At 43.4% G+C, this 20,218-nt stretch overlaps 1 protein-coding gene across 1 annotated transcript in view; it reads left to right on the forward strand.

Annotated features, from left to right (window-relative positions):
• Positions 1-20,218, forward strand: part of LOC140314727 (sorting nexin-19-like) — a 69,073-nt gene that overhangs the window by 19,302 nt on the left and 29,553 nt on the right. Inside the window, exon 11 of the mRNA XM_072393087.1 lies at positions 7,542-7,677. Coding sequence (XP_072249188.1) covers positions 7,542-7,677 — 136 coding nt within the window. The remainder of the gene's footprint in view (positions 1-7,541; positions 7,678-20,218) is intronic.

The raw sequence follows: 20,218 nt of genomic DNA on the forward strand, positions 1-20,218 counted from the left end.
TTTAACGGTCCATTTTATTACAACAAACTTCGAACTCAAGACCCGTTGTCTGCAGACATCCTTCTTCCCCGGGGAGTATACAGGGAATAATATTGCGCAGGAGATGAGCGGTGCATTAGCGGACTTGAAGGAGGACTGATCAGTTCGCATGTTTGATGCGAACTGATAACGCATTAAACGTGACAAAGTCTTTGGAGGTGAATGGCGCCTTCAGTGCTTTCGACTATAGGTACGTTTTGCCATGTTTATTTTAATAACTTTGAGAGAGAGAGATGTGTGTGTGTGAGAGAGAGTGAGAGTGAGTGAGTGAGAGAAAGAGAGGAAACAATCTGCATTAATATGTGGTTATTTAGCTATTGTACTATATTCATGAATTATTTTGTACATCTATTTTTCTAGAAAACGCAGTGAAATGTGACAACTGGATCAGCCGTGCAACAGGTGTCTGAAAAAAGTTGGAGTGCCACTTCTCACTCAGCTGGAAAAAGAGAGTGGCACTTGAGCAAGCCCAGAAGCAACCTTCCAGTCCATGGACTCATAACTGAGTGTCAAACTAGATGGGGATCTAGGGTGCTCATGATTAACGGGATTCCAGAGCAGCAGAAAGCCCTCCATGAGGTCCTCTCAGAGGACAGAAACACCCGGCACCTAATTCTTGGACATCAAGATCTGGATGTGCTGGAGTCAGTCAGCAAGGCACTGAGACCACTGCTTGAATTCACGGATGCTCTGTCAGGGGAGGATTATGTTAGTGTTTCACACATCAAGCCAGTATTCAACCTATTTAACACAACTATCTTGGCACCAGAGGAGGGTGACACTGACATGACCACGTCCTTAAAAAAGAAAATGTTGGAGTACATGAATAGTAAGTATGAAGAGAGAATCACGAGAGAGCTCCTGGATGTGGCATCCTTCTTAGATCCAAGATCCACTACATCAGTGTTAGTACACCAGCTGCTGCATATATTTGTTATTTATTGTTCAAGCAGAGCTGCAGTCGAATGTTTGATTTGTAATTTATTTATTCGTACTTTATGTTAATGTTGATGACTCGCAGTGAGTTCTTATCAATAAAACTGCACTTTCCACATTCTTTTGTATTATGTTTTTATTTTTCTGAAAAATGCTTGGTTTTCACCAAACCGTAGTCGTATCGTATCGATAACGAGATATCAGAATGTCGAATGTCGAGATATAAAATTTTGTCAATATCGTTCAGCCCTACATCCAGATAAGCTTATGCCTGATGCAGCATGTATAAAGTTGCGTCTTCCACTCCTATGAGTTTCTGGTAGGCAAACTGGAGGGGGTCAAGATTCTCAGCAACTTGCAATCTCATGCGACGAACAAGGAGTCTCTCCAAAGTTTTCATGATTATGAGATGTCAAAGCCATTGGTCTGTAGTCATTCAGCTCTACCGCTTGCCCTAATTTGGGCACCGGTACGAGACAAGAAGTTTTCCACAGCACCGGGACTTTTTCCATCTGAATGCTCATATTGAAGAGCGTCTGAAGAAGGACTGCTTGTTGACCAGCACAGTCCCTCAGAAGCTTTGTATGGACTCCATCTGGGCGTGCAGCCTTCCCTGACTGAAGTCTCCAGAGCTCAGCTCCAACTTCCTCTATAGTTAGAGACAGAGAGAGCTGCAGTTTTAGTAGAGGGATGGGTAGCTGCCATAGATGTGGATGTGCAGCTGTGCTCAGGATGCCTGGTGGTGGAAGCTGCCGCAGAGGCGGAAGTGCAGTTGTACTCAGTAGGCCTGGTGGTGGAAGCTTCCACAGAGGTGGAGGTGCAGGTGGGCTCAGAATGCCTGGTGATGGAAGCTGCCACAGAGGTGGAGGTGGAGCTTGGCTCAGGATGCTTGACAGGGGAAGCTGCCGTGGAGGTACAGCTGGACAGAAGAAGCCTGTTGGTGAGAGTTGCTGCAGAGATGGAGGTGCAGTTAGGCGGAGGAGGAGGCTTGGCGATGCGAGTTGCCATTGAGGTGGAAGTACTACTGGGCAGTGGAAGCCGTATAGAGGAAGTAGCTGAAGTGGTTTGGCTGGAGGGAGCAGCAGCAGAGGTGGAAAAAGCCACACCTTCAAACCTGTTGTAATATTGGTTGAAAGTATTGGCTCTGTCCACATCACCTTCCACCGACTGAAAGTTCTTCAGTCTGTATCCAGTCATGGTCCTCATTCATGCCCCTCCACACCTTCTTGGTGTTATGGTTCTCCAGCTGTCTCTCTGCCTTTTTCTTGTACTCCACCTTACTCGTAGTTTATGCTTCAATGTTATTTCGATGACGTAGCTACGACATAGCCATGACATCGAGGTAGCCATGACATCGACGTGGACCCCTCCACCGTAACCTGACGTGCACCTCCAAAAAATTCTAACTACACGTGACGTAGACGAGGGCCTTAGGGGCAGTTGCCTTTTCCGGTCTTAATTGCTGTATACGGCGAAGAAGCTCGTTGACATTCGAAATTATCTAAAGTGCATTTGTTTATCCAGGTTGTAAATTCACGCCAGTGAATTCACACCAGTGAATTCACAACCAGTGTTGTAAATTCACCCATTCCCAGCCTCGGCTGCCTCGTCCTCCGTGAACGTCTTCTCTGTTGCCTGCGTTTCAACATTTGCATTATAAGCATTTGTTCTTAAATACTGATAAGCTCCAACTGCAAATACTGTAACGAGTGGTGTATGGACCCAATTGCAGTACAAAGGAGTCAGAAGACAGTGGTAAAAAGTTCAAGGCTTTACTGAGACTCTGGCAGACAGACAAATGGTTTAGAAACCGGCAAACAGGAATCAGGAGAGGAGAGGCAGAGTTCTTGGTCAGGGACAGAAGGCTGGGTCGAATTACCAGGAGGCAGACGAAGCAGGGAATCAGGGACAGACGAGGTCGGTACCGGTAAAGCTGGCAGGAGAATGCTGGAAAGACATGCATGGCAAAGAACAATCTGGCAAAGGATAGTGTGTGGAGCTGGTGACTATATGCTGGGCTGATTGCATGTGATGAGAGGCAGCTGTGTGCACAGGTGAGTGGAGTGAACTGATGAGGTGTGTGTGGCTGACAGGCTGAATGGGGCAGAAGCAGGATCAGTGGAAAATTACTGATGTTTGGATGACTAAACTGTGACAGAACCCCCCCTTCAAGGGACGGCCCCTGACGTCCCCAAAACAAGTCCACGGAACCAGGGTGGGAGGAGAGGGGAACAGGAAGGCGGGCTAAAACTCGGGAGAACCCGAGAACTCCCCATCCTCAGGTTGTGAGGAAGGCGAGTTCGCCGGCGGCTCCACTGCTTCCTCCTCCGACAGGGAGTCCTCCCACCGGGGCAGTGGAAGGGCCAGTAGCAGGCGTCCTATGGCGAGGGCCCCTGCCGATGTTGCTGGGGGAGGACTGGTCCGGATGTTGCTGGTGAAAGACTTGGATGAGACCCCGGTCCACAATGTGTTGAGCAGGAACCCAGGATCTTTCCTCCGGACCGTAGCCCTCCCAGTCGATGAGGTACTGGCAGCCCCTTCCACGTTGGCGAGAGCGAATGATGCGGCGCACTGCATACGTGAGTCCCCCTTCAATGAGGCGGGGGGGGGGGGGGGGGGGGTGGAGCAGCAGGCACCAGCGGGCTCTCGCTGACCGGCTTGACCTTGGACACATGGAATCCCGCATAGACCGAGGGAGTTTGAGCCGGACTGCCACAGGATTGTTGACCTTCTCGATATCGAAGGGCCCAACAAACTTGGGAGCCAGCTTGTTGGATTCCACACGCAGAGGAAGGTAACGGGTGGAGAGCCAAACCTTCTGGCCCACCTGGTATTGTGGAGCTTGAGAGCGATGACGGTTGGCTGCTGAGGAGTATCGGTCTGCCGCCTTCAGGAGGGAGGCCCTAGCATGGCTCCAGGTCCGACGACAGCGACGGATGAAGGCTTGAACTGAAGGGCAAGAGGCCTCCCCTTCCAGGGCTGGGAAGAGAGGAGGCTGGTAACCGTAGGCACACTGGAAAGGAGACAAACCGGTGGCGGAGCTGTTAAGGGTGTTGTGGGCATATTCCACCCACAACAGATGCTTGGACCAAGAGGATGGGTTCTGTGACACCATACACCGGAGGGCCGTCTCCATTTCTTGGTTCTTCCTCTCAGTCTGGCCATTAGATTGCGGGTGGTACCCGGATGACAAACTGGCCGTGGCTCCCAAGAGGCTGCAGAACAATGGAAAATTATTGATGGTTGGATGACTAAACCGTGACAAATACAGCTGCTCCACTTCGGTTGCCATTGTTTACTGTAGGGAACGTTTAATCAGGAGCCAAGGGAATGGAGAGTACCGGTCGGCGCAAGAGACTATGCGGCAGGCGTAACTGGATGAGGAGAGACAGGTTAGCTTGATAGTCCAAAACAGAAAAAGATCCAAAAACAGAAATGAAGGCAGTCTTACTGTGAGCCGGTGGATAAGGCTGGAGTTTGCCTTGCTGGAAGAAGTATTCCAGAGAGACGTAGGGTGAGGAGGCAGGTGGTGAAGTGGACGCGGAGGATGATCCGACGAAGGCACTGTTGCAGGTAAGTCAAGAAAGGTGACCAGGTAATCTGACAGGGTCTCGGGGGGAACGTGGCTTAAATGACAGAAACAAGGTAAGTAAACACAGAACTCTTGCTTAATCTCAGCGAGAATAAGGCGACCTGAATCCCATGAAAATGGTACAATGATCTGGCGAAGACTGGTGCTCCTGCTGCTCCTTAAGTATGGATCTTGATGACTGTAGATGATGAACAGGTGTGACAGCAGGCAGCAACTAGACTCTGCACGGTTGGCTGATGTTGTCCTCACCTCCAGTAACTATTGGTTAGTATAGGATTCTGACCCACTCCGGTATGTCCAGTAAAAGACAGATACAGTTGCAGTTGACTTTAAGAATTTTTATGTAGAGGCTTCATCACCATTTACAAAATCCACACAGTCACTAACAGAAGTTGCCAAAGTGCATTAATATGGTTCTGAAATAAAAATAATAAACATTGCTGAATATTAGATAATTACTTCTGTATATGCACAATAATTACAAATTCATCCATATGCCTATTTAAATTAGAGAAATGTAAAAATAAGAAACCTTGATCTCCATAATATTAAACAAACTGTTTAATACTGTTTACATACATACTAGGAGTGCAACGTGATTGGTTGACTGTGATAATGACTGACAGCTAATTTAACAAATAAATAACTACTAACCAAATAATAAGGATAATGTAAGGTAGATGGGCCTTTTTAACAATCACCAAGGGCAGAAAAGGTTTATACCTTCACCTCCTGTTGTGCTTCTTTGCCTTTAGTTTTGCTCCAGCTCTGCATCCACGGTACAACTTTTTTAGCTCGGTCGGAATTGGATGTTTAATCTTTGACAGTGCCAACAGTTCTTCTCTTGTGTACACTGCTCTGCTGGTAGCAGTGCACATTGTCAAAAAATAAAACGAAATATAAATAAAAAGCAGATCACTAAAAATGTTTAGATTAAAACTAAAATGACATATATGTATGCAGTCAGGGCAGAGTCCCCGGCAAGCCTATGACATTTGGACCTGACACTATGGTGTCCATAGACTTTTTATTGCGTCTGGGCATGCCAAAGGCATGTACCGGGTTTAGTCAGGGTACGGCAAAATGACCCTATTCGTTTGGTGTCATTGCGGTGTTGTAAGATGCGCTACAGAGCCATTTTGCGCCGCCAATGTTCGCGAACGCCAAATTGCGCCGTTTCTCCCCTCGACTGGCGTCCCTGGCAAAATTGGTGAGGTGTGGAGCAAGTTTCACAAATAGTTCACTGCTTAGGCCCTAATAATAACGCCTTCAGGAACAATAGGCGGCTGTAGCTCAGGAGGAAGAGCAGTCGCCCACCAATCTCACCAACTCTTGCTTGTCGAAGCGTCCTTGGGCAAGACACTGAACCCCACGTTGCCTCATGATGTATCCATCAGGGTATGAATGTGTGTATGAATGATTAGAAAGTACGTAGTTATGTGTATCCTAAGACGTGCTGTATGAGTGTGTGTGAGTGGGTGAATGTGGCATGTAGTGTTAGAAGCGCTTTGAGTGGTCAGTTAGACTAGAAAAGCGCTATACAAGTACAAGTCCATTTACCATTTACCAATGGGACCTTCGCAGTTCACTGCTCGGGCCCTAATAATGCCCTCAGGAACAATAGGGCTTTTGCAGTTCACTGCTCGGGCCCTAAAAATAGCTATCAATTTAAACAGGTCTCTCTTGCAAATGAGACCCTGGGTCTCAATGAGATTTTACCTGTATAAATAAAGGTTAATAAAAAAATAAATAAATAAGATCATATAAAAACTCTCTCTGTGAGCTTTCTGAGGAAGTCCCTATTCATTTTAATCCAAATTGCGTTAATTCTGTGTCAGGTCTTTGTAGTTCTGAGGCATTTAACTTTTCTTTCCAGTCAATCACTGTGTATCTAGTTTTATAAAGTTGATTGTTTACAGTGGATTTATTTCACCCCTTCAATGGGTAGAGTCAAATGTAGTATCTAGTTTTGAAATTTAGAAAATTGATAGAACTCAGAGAGGTGTACAACTGAGAAGCTGGAAACTTCTGGAAGTTAGTTGATTAATTTGAAGTGGGTTAGTCTTTTTTTGCAGGCAGCCACACAACATTTTTTGTCCCAAATCTGCCCTTTGTACTAAATGTTTATGTTTATGCATTTAGCAGACGCTTTTATCCAAAGCCACTTACAGATAGGCAGTCAGGGTAAGGGACTCTTGCCTAAGGACCCCTACTGGAGACAGTACCTTTCATGCAGGGGATTTGAACCCAGATCTCTCACACAAAAGGTGGCAATCAAACCACTACACTATCCAGTCCCTAAATGCTGTGGACATACACTCGTAGATGACCGAAATCTTAAAGATCCCTCAGAAGAAGCAGGCACCTGTCAAGGTTTAGGATATGTTAAACATTAAGTGAAGAGTTTTTCTTGTGGTCAGCTTGTACACTTGAGAGAATGGATGTAAAGACCTAAGTGACTTTAACAAGGAAAAACCCAGACAACTGGGTCAGAACATCTCTGATTCAGGCTTGTTGTTATTTACCCCTAATAGAAGCCTGTGCTTTACAGCCACAATTAAAGTCTACAGGACTGTGTGATCTCAGAGGATTTTTAGGTGCCCCCCCCCCCCCCCCCCCCAAATTTTGATGTCATCTGGATGTTTTCTGCTTATGATTTTACTTGTAAAACACATTCACAGTAAATGGAAGATGGTACTGAAATAAATACAGATAATCAAGAAAATAATCAAGAAATCTTTTTGATGAAAAAAAAAATGTTACAGAAATATACTGTTTTAGATTGGAGATTTTACTCTGCAAAACCAGCATCTTCTGGGTGTAACCACACGAGGGCAGTGTTAACAAATATATGAAGTGTTGTTCAGTCAACATACAGTACAAACTGAATACCTGATGTTTTCCTGTGCCATAGTGGTTCTCGTGTAGTATGTCATCATGAGCTGTGCCTTTATGTGTGGTTTGCATATTTTAGGTACAGCAGGTGAGATGGCACTGGCAGAAGTGGCTCTGGACATCTTGTGTCTGCTAATGAAGGACCAGTGGAGCTGGCTGTGCTCTGAAAATGTTCAGAGGTCCATGAGGCTGCTGTTTGGAACTCTTATTAACAGGTGACATGCTTGGTTCTTTGAACATTGGTGTGAAACAACAACAGAGTACTACAAGAAATGCAACATATACTTAAAACGCATCCAACAAATTATAGTTTCTACAACAAAAAAACAACAAACAAATTCCTTTCAGCCTTACTATATCAGCATGCTTACATATGAGCATGTTAACGTATAAAAATGCTCTCCCCCTGTTCACATTGTCTGTTTCATGGTCATGGCAATATAGCACAAAACATTTGCAATCAAATCAGAGTATACAATAACAGAAAGATTATCTTTCTACAAAGAAAGATATCCTTAATGATATCTACATAACCTGTGTCCATCAGCACTTGTTCCTTCACCTGTAACATCCCCTGCTTAGAGAGCTTCCAGTCCATTTTTGATCCCAAAGATTCAAAAGCAAAAGAGTAATTAATTCAATTTAGTTTTATTTATATAACGCCAAATTACAACAAATGTCATCTCAAGGCACTTAAATAATATAGTCCAATTCAAGCCAATTGGAATTCAGTTCATTGTAATCATAATGCAATGAAATCCAATTAATTAATTTCAAATTAATCCAAATCATTCATATAGAGCCAATTCAAAAACAATATCCTAGCGAAGGAAACCAACAGATTGCACCGAAACTTCTATTCAGTCCAATCTCCCATCCTGAGCATGCCTGAGGTGACTGTGGAAAGGAACGAAGGAAGGAAGAAACCTCCAACAGGAAGAAACCAGACTCAGGAAGGGTGGTCATCCGTCTCGACCAGCTGGGGTTTGAGAAGACAGAAAAGAGGGGGAAAAAACACCATAACACCATTCAAAGGATACCTGTTGGAACAGAGAAACACAAGTTGATGACCAGAATAATGTCACATGTACATAATATCATTTGAGAAATTAAACATGGGGAAAAAGAGAGCAAAGTTAGGAAAGGTGTGACAGATGAGGTCCCCCATTCATCCCTAACTATAAGCTTTATCAAAAAGAAAAGTTTAAGCCTAATCTTAAAAGTAGAAAGGGTGTCTGCTTCCCGGACATTTACTGGCAGCTTATTCCACAAGAGAGGGGTTTGATGACTGAAGGCTCTGCCTCCCATTCTACTTTTAGAAATTCTGGGAACCACTAGTAAACCTGCAGTTCGGAAGTGAAGTGCTCTGTTAGGAAAATATCTTCCAATGAAATCTTTAAGATATGATAGAGCTCGGTCATTAAGAGCTTTATTTTTGAGGAGAATAGTCTTAAATTCTATTCTGAATTTAACAGGGAGCCAATGAAGAGAAGCTAAAACTGGAGAAACATGAGGCGCATTCCCACTGTAGGGACCTTTTGCAGTTCCTATAACCTTTTCAGGAACTAGGCTGTTTTTTCGCGCATTCGGGCATACAGGAACTCGGTTACCATGGCCCTCAGTTCCTATAATCATATTCCTTAGCTCCTTCTCCGAGGCAGGGTCTTTTCTGGGTTCCATAGGAACACATATGACGTAGGTGTTTGGTAGTTAGTAGCTACGCCCCATGTCTGAAATAGTTTCTCACACGACACGGACACAACCGGCGCATGTTTAGTTAAAAAAAAGTTAAAATTACACATCTTCTCCTCCTGATGTGATTGTCCATGATTAATACTGGCGTCATGCAGACCATAAACACGGTGGCCTCCTCACTCTCCATATTAGCTTCTTGGTGGTGTTGTTTTGTTTTCTTCTCTCCTTACTTTTAGCGGGTTTTGTTTCTGAGTGTGGTGCTACAGTAACACATCACTGTCGCAGACAATTGCGTCACATCAGCCCCGACCAAGGTCCCCGACTTATGTGCGAATGCAAAATGAAACAGTTCTCCTGGGGAAGGGCAGTTCTTATAACTAAATTCGAGGTGGACAGTTCTTAGAACTCTCTGTCCGAATGTGCCTATGATCTCTCCGGTTAGTTCTCATCAGAACTCTGGCTGCAGCATTTTGGGTCAGCTGGAGGCTCAGTGTTCCCCACAGAATTTTAGGAGACTGTGATGGGAGAGTCTCTGACCCTCAGGTGTTTTAATGTGTGTGTACGTTTTTAAGCCTGATGTATCACACTTAAGTGCATTTTGAGATGGATGTAAATGGCTGAATATGAACATACGTTGACAAATAAGAACTTACAAAGGCATATCAGAAGTATCTTAAATTTAATTCAGAATAAAACAACACCAAAAACTAACTCACTCACTCACTCACTCACTCCCCCACTCGAACAAACAATCTTTTGAACAATCTACTGAATGAACAAACAACATTTTTGGACAGACTATTTACAAACTATTTATACACTCTGCGCCCAGGTGCTGAACAAAGAAACAAAAGGCTTTTCAAAGAACAGCTACAGAGCTCTGACATAATTAAAATCTCCAGGGCTGGGTCCATTAATGGAGATCCTCAAGCAGGCAGCGAGGTGTTCCCCCTGAAGTTGATTACGGAGGTCTGATATCGCCTAAGAATTAAGATAACTGCAATTAATCAAAAGTAATGAAAGCAGGAGGAGCCTTTGGAACACACATTTTGTACCCTTGTATACAATTCGCTGTAAATGGATTAAATATTAGGCACACCACTCAGCAACTCTAGTCATCCCATTTTGCCTTACGCGATTCATTGTGGAGAAGTTTCACTCACAGTTTACGAAACTGGGATGACCAGCACAACTGCTGCCAAGTGGCTCAGCAAGGGGTAGATTTGTCCCCATTCATCACACTCACTTGCCAGGAGAGACAAAACTTTAAATTGGTTCTTGTCCTAGAAAAAAATATTTTAGAGAGATGTTGATCAAGTTTTGTCTTGATCTTGAATTGAATAATTAAGTCTTTTAAAGTTGGAGTTACATCAAAAGAGTGTTTATTTAAATCAGGAGAGGAGAATATAAATTAACCCATGTCAGCTCGTTGGTACAGGGCGCTCACAACCCGCCGCCTCTGCTGCCGAAGCAGCCAAAGAGGCTGAAGCTTCCAAAGAGGCTGAAGCAGGTATATTTAATAATCCATCTATATATCTGTTTCTGCAATAATAAGTTTCTCTTCCATGGTTTTTACTCTCACTCTGCCCTTTTCCGCCTTCGGAATCCAGATCGGCTGTATCGTGTCGCTGTTCATTTGCATAAAGTTGAGCCTCTCTCAACTTCCAAAGCTCACGACGCGCCGCTCACAACGCCGGCCGCTCATTGACGCCGGCCGCTCATTGACGCCGGCCGCTCATTGACGCCAGCTTACATTGAAAATGAATGGCAGCTGGCCGCCTCGGACGCTCAAGACGCTTTTGGTGTGAGCATCCGATTGTGCCGTGTGCCTGCCCAGACACTGAATGCGCAGTGGTAATGAAGCAGCGTAGCTGACTACGTTGCTGAAACTCTGAAACCTAGACGTGCGCCGTGCACCCGGTGGAACGCGACCAACGTCGGTGGCCGTGGAGTAGCTATTCCGCAGCGTGGCTGGATCCGGTGGAAAAATACAGTGCCTGCGTTTTAATTCCCGACTCAGAAACTCCCGAAAACTGCTGAGTTGGTGATCATTGACACACAAGCCACGGTAACCTCACGTCATAAGTTAGGAAATCAGTCAGTGGGTCTGGATCAAGAGTGGCTAACAGCACTGGCGTAGAGGGATGAGATAAATGGCGTGAGAGGCAGAGGGAGAAATAGCGGGAAATCAGCACCATGGAGGGCAGAAAGTTAGACCCGGTTTGGTATGTTAGAAGTTGACTGGTTTGATGAGATCAACAACATAGCCTACTGCTCCATGATCCAACTTGATAGCTTGCTCTCTGCATGGGCGCTATTGCCCATAAAAGAAGTTGCACTTACCTCAGAGTCAGATGTCCCGCTTCGCTGGAATCTGGATCGCGCCAAATGCATCAAGAAAAAATTGACGTCTATGAGCACGCATTCTTCCTCTCACTTGGTTAGGGGCGGTAAGAAAGTACAGCTGTGGAATGGTCTGATAGACTGACAGATCTTTTTTGTAGAAGGCAGTCCTTGAAACCTGTTTTATATGTGAGTCAAATGATAAATTATCTAAAGATAATATACTTCAGTTTTGTCTGAGTTTAGAAGCAGACAGTTCTGAGACATCCAGGTCTTTATGTCTTTAAGACTTGCTTGTAGTCTGACCAACCTATTTCATCTGGATTCATAGATGAGCACAGCTGAGTATCATCAGCATAGCATTGGAAATTTATGCCATACCAATAGGCCGTAAGGTGAACGCTGTTTTCATTTCATCCCGTTTCACTAAATGCGATCTACAGGATCTTTCAATGATAAAAAAGTACTTACTCTTACTTCTTTAAATCCGTTTTATTTGGTGCTTTAAATCCTGCAAGAGTCCTGTAATCGCGCCTATTATCTGGTACTATTTTTTTGAAATGGCAGTAATATTTTGGTTTCTGCGCAGTTAAATATGGACCGTGAGCCTTGCCGCGCAGTCACGTGGTCATTTTAGACCAATCCGGTGCTTTCTTTTAGTAAACAGACTGTCAGCTGAAAGCTTCCCTGACCTCATTCAACCTTACGATAATAAGGAAGACCACCCTAGAAGTTGTCAAAATTGTCTCATCTCGAGCTCAATCAGGGCTACATACATTGTAATCATGATGAAGTATCAACAATCAAGAAAAATGGGGTTTAGTGAAAAACGTCTTATAGCATGTGTGGGAAATTGAAAACACCAAGAAGGTTTTCCACAGAACGCACACGCTTGACAGTGCTGTTTATTCAAAGCTCCAGAACCGGTCAAAAGAGCATTCTAAGAAGGCTTGAAGAAATCAACCATAAAAAACGTCATCAAACATCGCCGCCACTTAAAGGGGGCATGGCCAGTAAACAGTACTTATTATTACTAAGAATGTGAAATGTGCTGGTTTTGAAGATGTGGTGAATTTATGTACATTGCAGTCACTACACATGACACATTATCCTCCTGAGACCCCAGTCTTAGTTTGGCTTGCATTTTAAATTGCTTCTAGCTGTTTGGGTGTTAGGAGGAACCAACCAATATAATTTTTTGTATATTATAAATGTTTCATTATATATGATGTCGATAAAAATATCATTTTAAATAAAACAAAATCTCTTCTGACACCATCAGATGGTCATGTAAGTGTCAACAGGTTCTAGTTTTTACAGATTTCAGTATTATGGTGCAGACAACTAAAAATGTGACCGCTGCGTCTCAGGGGGTTATAGTAAATAACTATAATTGAGTTATCTTTGTTGTCTCAAAAAGCACTGCAATGTAATGATGTAGCCAAATTTACATAGAATTGACTTAATATGAACTGGGCTTCCTTATCAATGTCAGAGGTAATGTCATTTGGGTATATTTAATTGTCTCTTTTAAAATTTGTACTGCCTTTAGATGTATGCAGAAATGTAACCTCCAACCTCCTTTAACATGAATTTATGGCCCATGATTTTGTGATTGTGTACAGATTTTGCTTGTTCACAATAATGAAGATAACTTATTTTTTCCCTTTTCCAGTCATTCATGTAAGCAATTGAAACAAATGAAACAGAGCAACAATTAAAATAATCTTTATTCAAAAAAGTTGACATAAGACTGCAGCAGCACACATCTATAATTTGGAAACAAATATTGTTCTTCAAATATAAGATATTAAAAGATAAGATTAATAAGAATAAGATTCCCTTTAGTCATCCCACAGTGGGGAAATTTTAAGTGTTGTGACAGCAAAGTGTTAAAAACAAATAGTAAAATATACAATAGTAGAAAAATAGTATGATATACTAAAAAAAAAAAAAAAACAGTATTTAAAAAAACAAAAGTATATTTACAAATGTACAAACGCACACACAGTTCCATGATGGAGGCCTAATCCTCACTGTCTCTGTCTGGACAGTCATCATCATCTCTCTCTAGCTCTCTCACATTGTTGCATTTGGTACACCGGCATAGATCTGTGCAAGAGAGTCCTGCTGAGAAACAGGACCACCTGGCAGACTCACAGGCACTTTCTTTACAGCCACAGTGGATGGCATGTAAAACACCATCTGGGGCAGGGTTTTGTGTCATCCATGTGGCATTTAAAGTGCCACCCATGTCCACCTGGTGATGGAGCACACATTTTTAGCTTGAGTGAGGATCTCATTATGGCAGCTTGGTAACTGGCTCTTTTACAATGCTACTAGAGGGCATCAATGGTGAGGGGAATAGACAATTCTTGCAGGGCTGATGACGTCATACAGAATTCCTTGCATCTTGCCTCGTTTACATTTGCTGCAGATGGCTGATCATACAGATCACAGACAAATTGGCAGAGACATTTAAACGTTTTGGTGTCAAAGTCAAACGTAGAACCTAGCTCTTGAAAAGCCTTAAGGTACTCCTGATTCTCACATGCTAGAAAAAAAATGTCTTTCTCTTGCCTTTTCCATAGAATGCACTTGTGGAATCACATCCCGAGAAGGTATGAATGCCAATTAGAGCTTCACAAACTCTTGGTCCAAGAGCAGCTGACACTTTTCTGATGTCAATGATGTGGGTCTTGTTTGATACACCGGTGTGAAAAAATAGGCTGCAGGGTAAATTGTCCTGTACACTAACAGCAATCACTGCCACATCTGTGTCTGGACTCCTGATGATCACAATTTTGTGCTCCTGAGCAGCATGATGTGCATGAAGAAACAATCTTGTGTCACACTCCTCATGATCACATTGCAGTTCTTCAACTGCAATGGCAGACTGATTGCCCTCCACACAATGACATTCTTCTCCATGACATATGTACAAGCTGATATTTCTGTTAATCGATCTGAGATCTGACTGCATCCGTGTTGCATAAAGGAAGTCGACAAGTGCCTCTTTATGACCTTCTCGCAAAACAACTGGTAACTTGAGACATATGCTGGCTAATTTCTGAAAGCACAAATAAGACATGGTTTATATTCAATTCAATTCAATTCAATTCAATTTTATTTATATAGCGCCAGATTACAACAATTGTCATCTCAAGGCACTTAAATAATATAGTCCAATTCAAGCCAATTGGAATTCAATTAATTGTAATCATAATCCAATGAAATCCAATTAATTAATTTCAAAATAATCCAATTCATTCATATAGAGCCAATTCAAAAACAATATCCTAGCTAAGGAAACCAACAGATTGCACCAAAACTTGTCTTCAGTCTAATCTCCCGTCATGAGCATGCCTGTGGCGACTGTGGAAAAGAACGACTCCCTTTTAACAGGAAGAAACCTCTGGCAAAACCAGACTCAGGAAGGGTGGCCATCCGCCTCGACCAGCTGGGGTTTGAGAAGACAGAAAGAGGGAAAAGAGGGGGGAAAAACACCATAACACCATTCAAAGGATACCTGTTGGAACAGGGAAACACAAGTTAATAACCACAATACTGTCACATGTACATAAAATCATTTGAGAAATTAAACAGGGGGAAAAAGAGAGCAAAGTGAGGAAAAGTGTGACAGATGAGGTCCCCCAGCAGTCTAAGCCTATAGCAGCTTAACTATGGGATGTTTCAGGATTATCTGAGCCATCCCTAACTATAAGCTTTATCAAAAAGGAAAGTTTTAAGCCTAATCTTAAAAGTGGTAAGGGTGTCTGCTTCCTGGACATTTACTGGCAGCTTATTCCACAAGAGGGGCCTGATAACTGAAGGCTCTATATGTACTGTTTTGCAATGATAATACACATAACAGAGGAGGAAAGTATAGAATGCTTCATTCATTGTGTGTCCTATTGAAAATAGAATAAAAATTAACTTGCCGTTCTGTTTCCCGTGACTCTCGTCTTGCAATGTTGAGTCAAAAAGCGGGTGTACTGTTGGTAACAGCAGTGGTGGTACTGCACCTCGAGAGTCACACAATCCTTATCCTTAATATGCAATAGGATGCTATGATCCTCTTTCAGTTCGGCAGCCTCATGCAACTTGCCTTGAAATAACAAATGAGAACAATTAGACTGGCAACCGTGTGTGTGTGTGTGTAAGGGGCTTCACTGATGTGATGCATAGTTCTTCTATGTTCTATTCAACTTGATATGGTAATATTTTATGTTGCACAGTCACACTGTGATGATAGATGAAGAGTAATTTGTCTGTCTGAAGTGAGCCTAATTTTGATAATCTTTCATGATATACTTATCTTATCTAAAGTCTTTGCACAAAAACATAACACATGGCCTTACGGCAGGTATGTTCAGTTTGTGAAAGTATAGGAGGAATGCCTTACCCGCTGTTAGAGTTTCGGCTTTTGTTAGATTGACCTTCTGCCATTTGCCCGCTTTGGTGAGATACTTGTCAGCTTTCTTGCAAATGATGCAGATCGCAGGAAGCACAGAGCCAGAACTTGGAACAGACAGACTGGACCTGGAGCGAAGTTGCTTGGTTGGACTGGGGTTCGTTGACGGAAGAACTTCACTCTGGGATGCATTGGCCACATCTCTCCTCTCAGCCTCCCATTCGAGCCTTCTGCCAGTTGGTCTGACAGATCATTCCACAGCTGGTCTTTACGTCACGCCGTGCAACTGCCGATAAACCTACGCTCTAATTTTGCAGTGAAAATATCAAGGCGCAGTCATGAAACTAGTGCAACAGAAACGGCTTCACTACGCGCCTCTTGCGGGGTTACATGCGCTGAACGACTTACTTTCCTACAATTGGGAATATGCATATTATTATGGAAGAAATATCTTGTAGATCTAATTGAGTGGAACGGCATCTTGTTTCTGAAGCTCTTTTCTGTGTTCACCTTACGGCCTACAAGGAGCCAACCTCTTCTGACTGATTACCTTCCTTTTCAGAGGGGCAACATTGTCCAGTGTTGTGCGCATTGAAACTATTGTGCTGTCAACAAGAGAGTCAAGTATTGCTGGAGTAAAATTTAGGTCTCTGTCCTCTATCATATCTGCACATGGCAGTAAAGAAAAGGATGATGAAATTAACTCTTTAAATCTGGTTACAGCATTCTCTGATTGAGACCTTCTATATGTAAAATTCTTTTTAGAAGCTGCATAGTCAAGTAATGTAAATTCAGAAGTTATCAAAAAATGGTCAGACAAGACAGGATTTTGATGGAACACTGTTAACTGTTCACTCTCAAAGCCATAAGTCAGCACAAGGTGAAAGGTATGATTAAGGCAGTGAGTAGGTCTGTGAACCCTGTGAGAAAATCCAATACAGTTGTTGCGTACTCAAGTGTGGAATTTGATACAAACTTAGATTTAAATGACTCCAACATTCTTTTGTGGGGATGGTCAGTGTGGAAATACCAGATGGGGGATTTCTACATCAGGGAAGAGAAATTTACACCAACCTTCAGCCCATGAAAGATTGAAGGTTTCTCAGCCCCTCTTTCCACAGTCCTGTGTCATAAATTTAGGTGAATGCATTAATGACTTGGTGCTAACTAAGCTGAACAAACATCGGACCCTCTCAGGAGAGTATTGAAGAAAATAAGACCAGGACACTTCTGACCCTATCTGGGTCAAAGTAAACAATGGTGACAGTTTGCCCTGACTCTGACCCAAGCCAGATACAGTTGCTGCATGGATCTCTTAAAGGGATCTCACCCAGAATCACTTTTACCTGAATCTTGAAACTGTATTAAATCTGCTTTATATCTTTGTGCAAGTTCTTTCAGGTTCTCAGTGAAATCACGAGCTGCATTTTAATACCTTTTTCACGATACATATGTACATGGTAGAATACCGAAGAATCATTATTTTGGAAAATGATTAATCGGCCTATGGAGCCACATTGCCCCCTAGTGGTCCGTAGTACTAAATAGTTTAACCTAAAATGAAGCCAACAACGTTTATATGACATTTGACATTTATATGAAGTAATGCAACTGTTAACCAATGTTTCCTGCTGTTTCTTCTTGTATTCCATGTTTAACATAGGAAGATAACATTGTTTGGTTCGTTATTTATACGTCATAACTTTACATATATCCATCTGAATTTACATGTTACATTGTTTTTGATGTCCTTTTATCCTAAGTTTATGCTATATCTTTAACCTTTATATCTTAAGTTATGGTGTTTTCAGAATCCTCTGAACAAATGTTTATGAAACCAAGGAATGAAGAAACCAGGTTCCTTTGTTTAATCCACAATCTTACGGCCAGAATAGGCCGCCTTACAAAAATGCCCAGGCAGACGTCACAACAGTTTCAGACATACCATTGGCTGAAAGAGTAGCGTAATAATACGTCGTGCCCCGCCTCCGCGAATCAAAATCCAGAAACCGCGACGCAAAGTCAGAGTGGAACGGAAGAACAGAAGAAGATGAAAAGTCAATAAAGAGATTGAATCAAGATTGAATCATGAAGAACAGAGAGTTTTAACATTGAGTGAATTAGAGTCTTGTGGAGAGTCTTTGAAAATGGCAGGAGAGGAAGATGAGATGGAAGAAAAAGGTCCGAACAAAGACAGAAAGAGAATGAGAAAGTAGTTGAAAGATACGTTTTGCGTTTTTTTGTTCATCCGTCATCTTGTCTCCTTTTTATAGCACTTTTTTAAACTCTGCTGCTGCACCCCTCATCACCTAGTTTTGTTCACCAAGCGAGCCAGTATTAAGCTTTTGTCAATCTTTTGTGAATTTAAGTTCACCTCATCAGAGTTGGTCAGCAACCAAAAACCAACTCGACCCTTGGACAATTTTGTCATTATTTGCGGTGAATTCCTGTTCACCACCCCGTTCGTCTTCTGAGCCACCAGAAGCCCCTCCGGCGCAGGAGAGCGAGCAGTCCAGGCCACTTTAATTAAAGTCCCCGAAAGTCAACCACAACGAAGGCCGCGAGACGCGGAACCGAGAGAGACCCAGTTGGACCCGCTGGTTGGAACCTGTGGTTCGGAGCTGACTTAACAGTAAGATCTGCCGTGTTCTTACATTTCAGACGGTATGCGGTGGGTGTCAAGAGAATTCACTGTTAAAATGATAAATTAATCCAAGCTGCCAGCCTTCCACTTCAAATAGAAACAAACCTAGACGATTTGAATAATTCCTGTATTCACCCATTCCCTCCCCTTAGTTCTTTTCAATTCACTAAGGGTTTTTATATAATCATCCATATTCAAAGCATTTCTACTGTTGTCTTAAGGTTCATGTCTTTGGTCATATCATTTTAATCTGTTTGTAATCGGTTTTTGTCTATGTGTTCTTTTTTTTTTTCCCTTGTCCTGTCCAGCTTAATGGCAGCAGAATTGTAATCTGAATACCTTTTATGCCAAACAGATTAGCTTTGCCTTATTTGCCTTATTGCTTTGCTTTATTAAAGTAAAGCTCCCCTTGATACCCATCAACTGCCCATTTATTTATTTTTGTTACAATATTTCACATGTAATAGTGCCGAACCAGACCACAGGACAGGGAAAGAGGAAGAGCAAAGAAGAAGAAACAGAACAAAAAATAGAAAGAAAAATCAGACAACCAGCTGCTACACCTGTAAAAACAAAACAGACAACAATCCACAGCCTCTGTGGGGAATCCAGCCTTAGCGCCACCAGGAGCACTTGAAAGCAGACAAGCAGAAAAAAAACAAACAAAAACAAGCACAAGTAGCGGCAATTGCATACAACACAACTGTGGATATAAATTACCTCAAACCACAGGATAATACATCAACTGCTTAGCGAGCATGCTACTGGGCTAATGAATGCCTGTCTGTGTGTGTGTGCATGAACTTGCAATACCCATGGCACAGGACAACTGTGCTTAGTAATGAGTGTATAAGTGTACAGAGCCATAATCCACAGCCCCCCCCAGCAATCAGAAGCAGGCAGAGATGGTCACTAGACCCAGGCCACCAGCAGCCCCAACGAAGCACAGAACCCAGGAAGCTCACCGCAGGGACAAGCACGCATCCACCCTGAAGACTGCAGAGGAAGCCCCCAGACAGAGCCCCCATAAGCATAGAGCAGAGACCCCCCGGGAACCAGAGGCAACAGCCCACCAACCCCACCAGTCCCCAGCCACCCAGACATGGGCCGTGTACCGGACCCGGGCCCCAGGAGCCCGAGTGCCCCCAAACCCCTCGGCAGAGGCCCCACCCAATACCCGAGAGGGCCAAGCGCCCCAGACAGCCAAGCACAGTGGGCCAGCGCATGCCCCAGTGCCCCTGGCCAAGTGCCCCAGGAGTCAAGATGTGCCCACAGGTGGGTGAAGCTGCAAAGCAGCGGAGAGAGGCAACCAGGCAACAGGGGTGTGGGAAGATCCCTCCCCTCACCCCTCTGGCTCTTCAATATTTTCTAATAGTGAGCGATTCAAATTGAGAGGCAGCCAATCTCGTAGAACTGGGAGTGCGGCCCTCTGGGCAGCCTACAAACCCAAATAGCCCCGCCCACCAGATGCCACTCAGTGCAACCACCCCCCAAGACCTAATGTGTGTGTGTGTGATAATTAGTAATGTCTAAGGTGTAATTAAAACAGAGGCGGGGAACTACAGAGTGCAGCAAAGGGGACCACCTACATGGCCCCATCCACTACACCCCACAGAACAACCACACCCCCACAACCCTACATGTGTGAGTGTGTGCTGTG

This window comes from Leuresthes tenuis, unplaced genomic scaffold (genome assembly GCF_036924035.1).
Source record: "Leuresthes tenuis unplaced genomic scaffold, fLeuTen1.0.hap1 SCAF_9, whole genome shotgun sequence".
NCBI classification, from domain to species: Eukaryota; Metazoa; Chordata; class Actinopteri; order Atheriniformes; family Atherinopsidae; genus Leuresthes; species Leuresthes tenuis.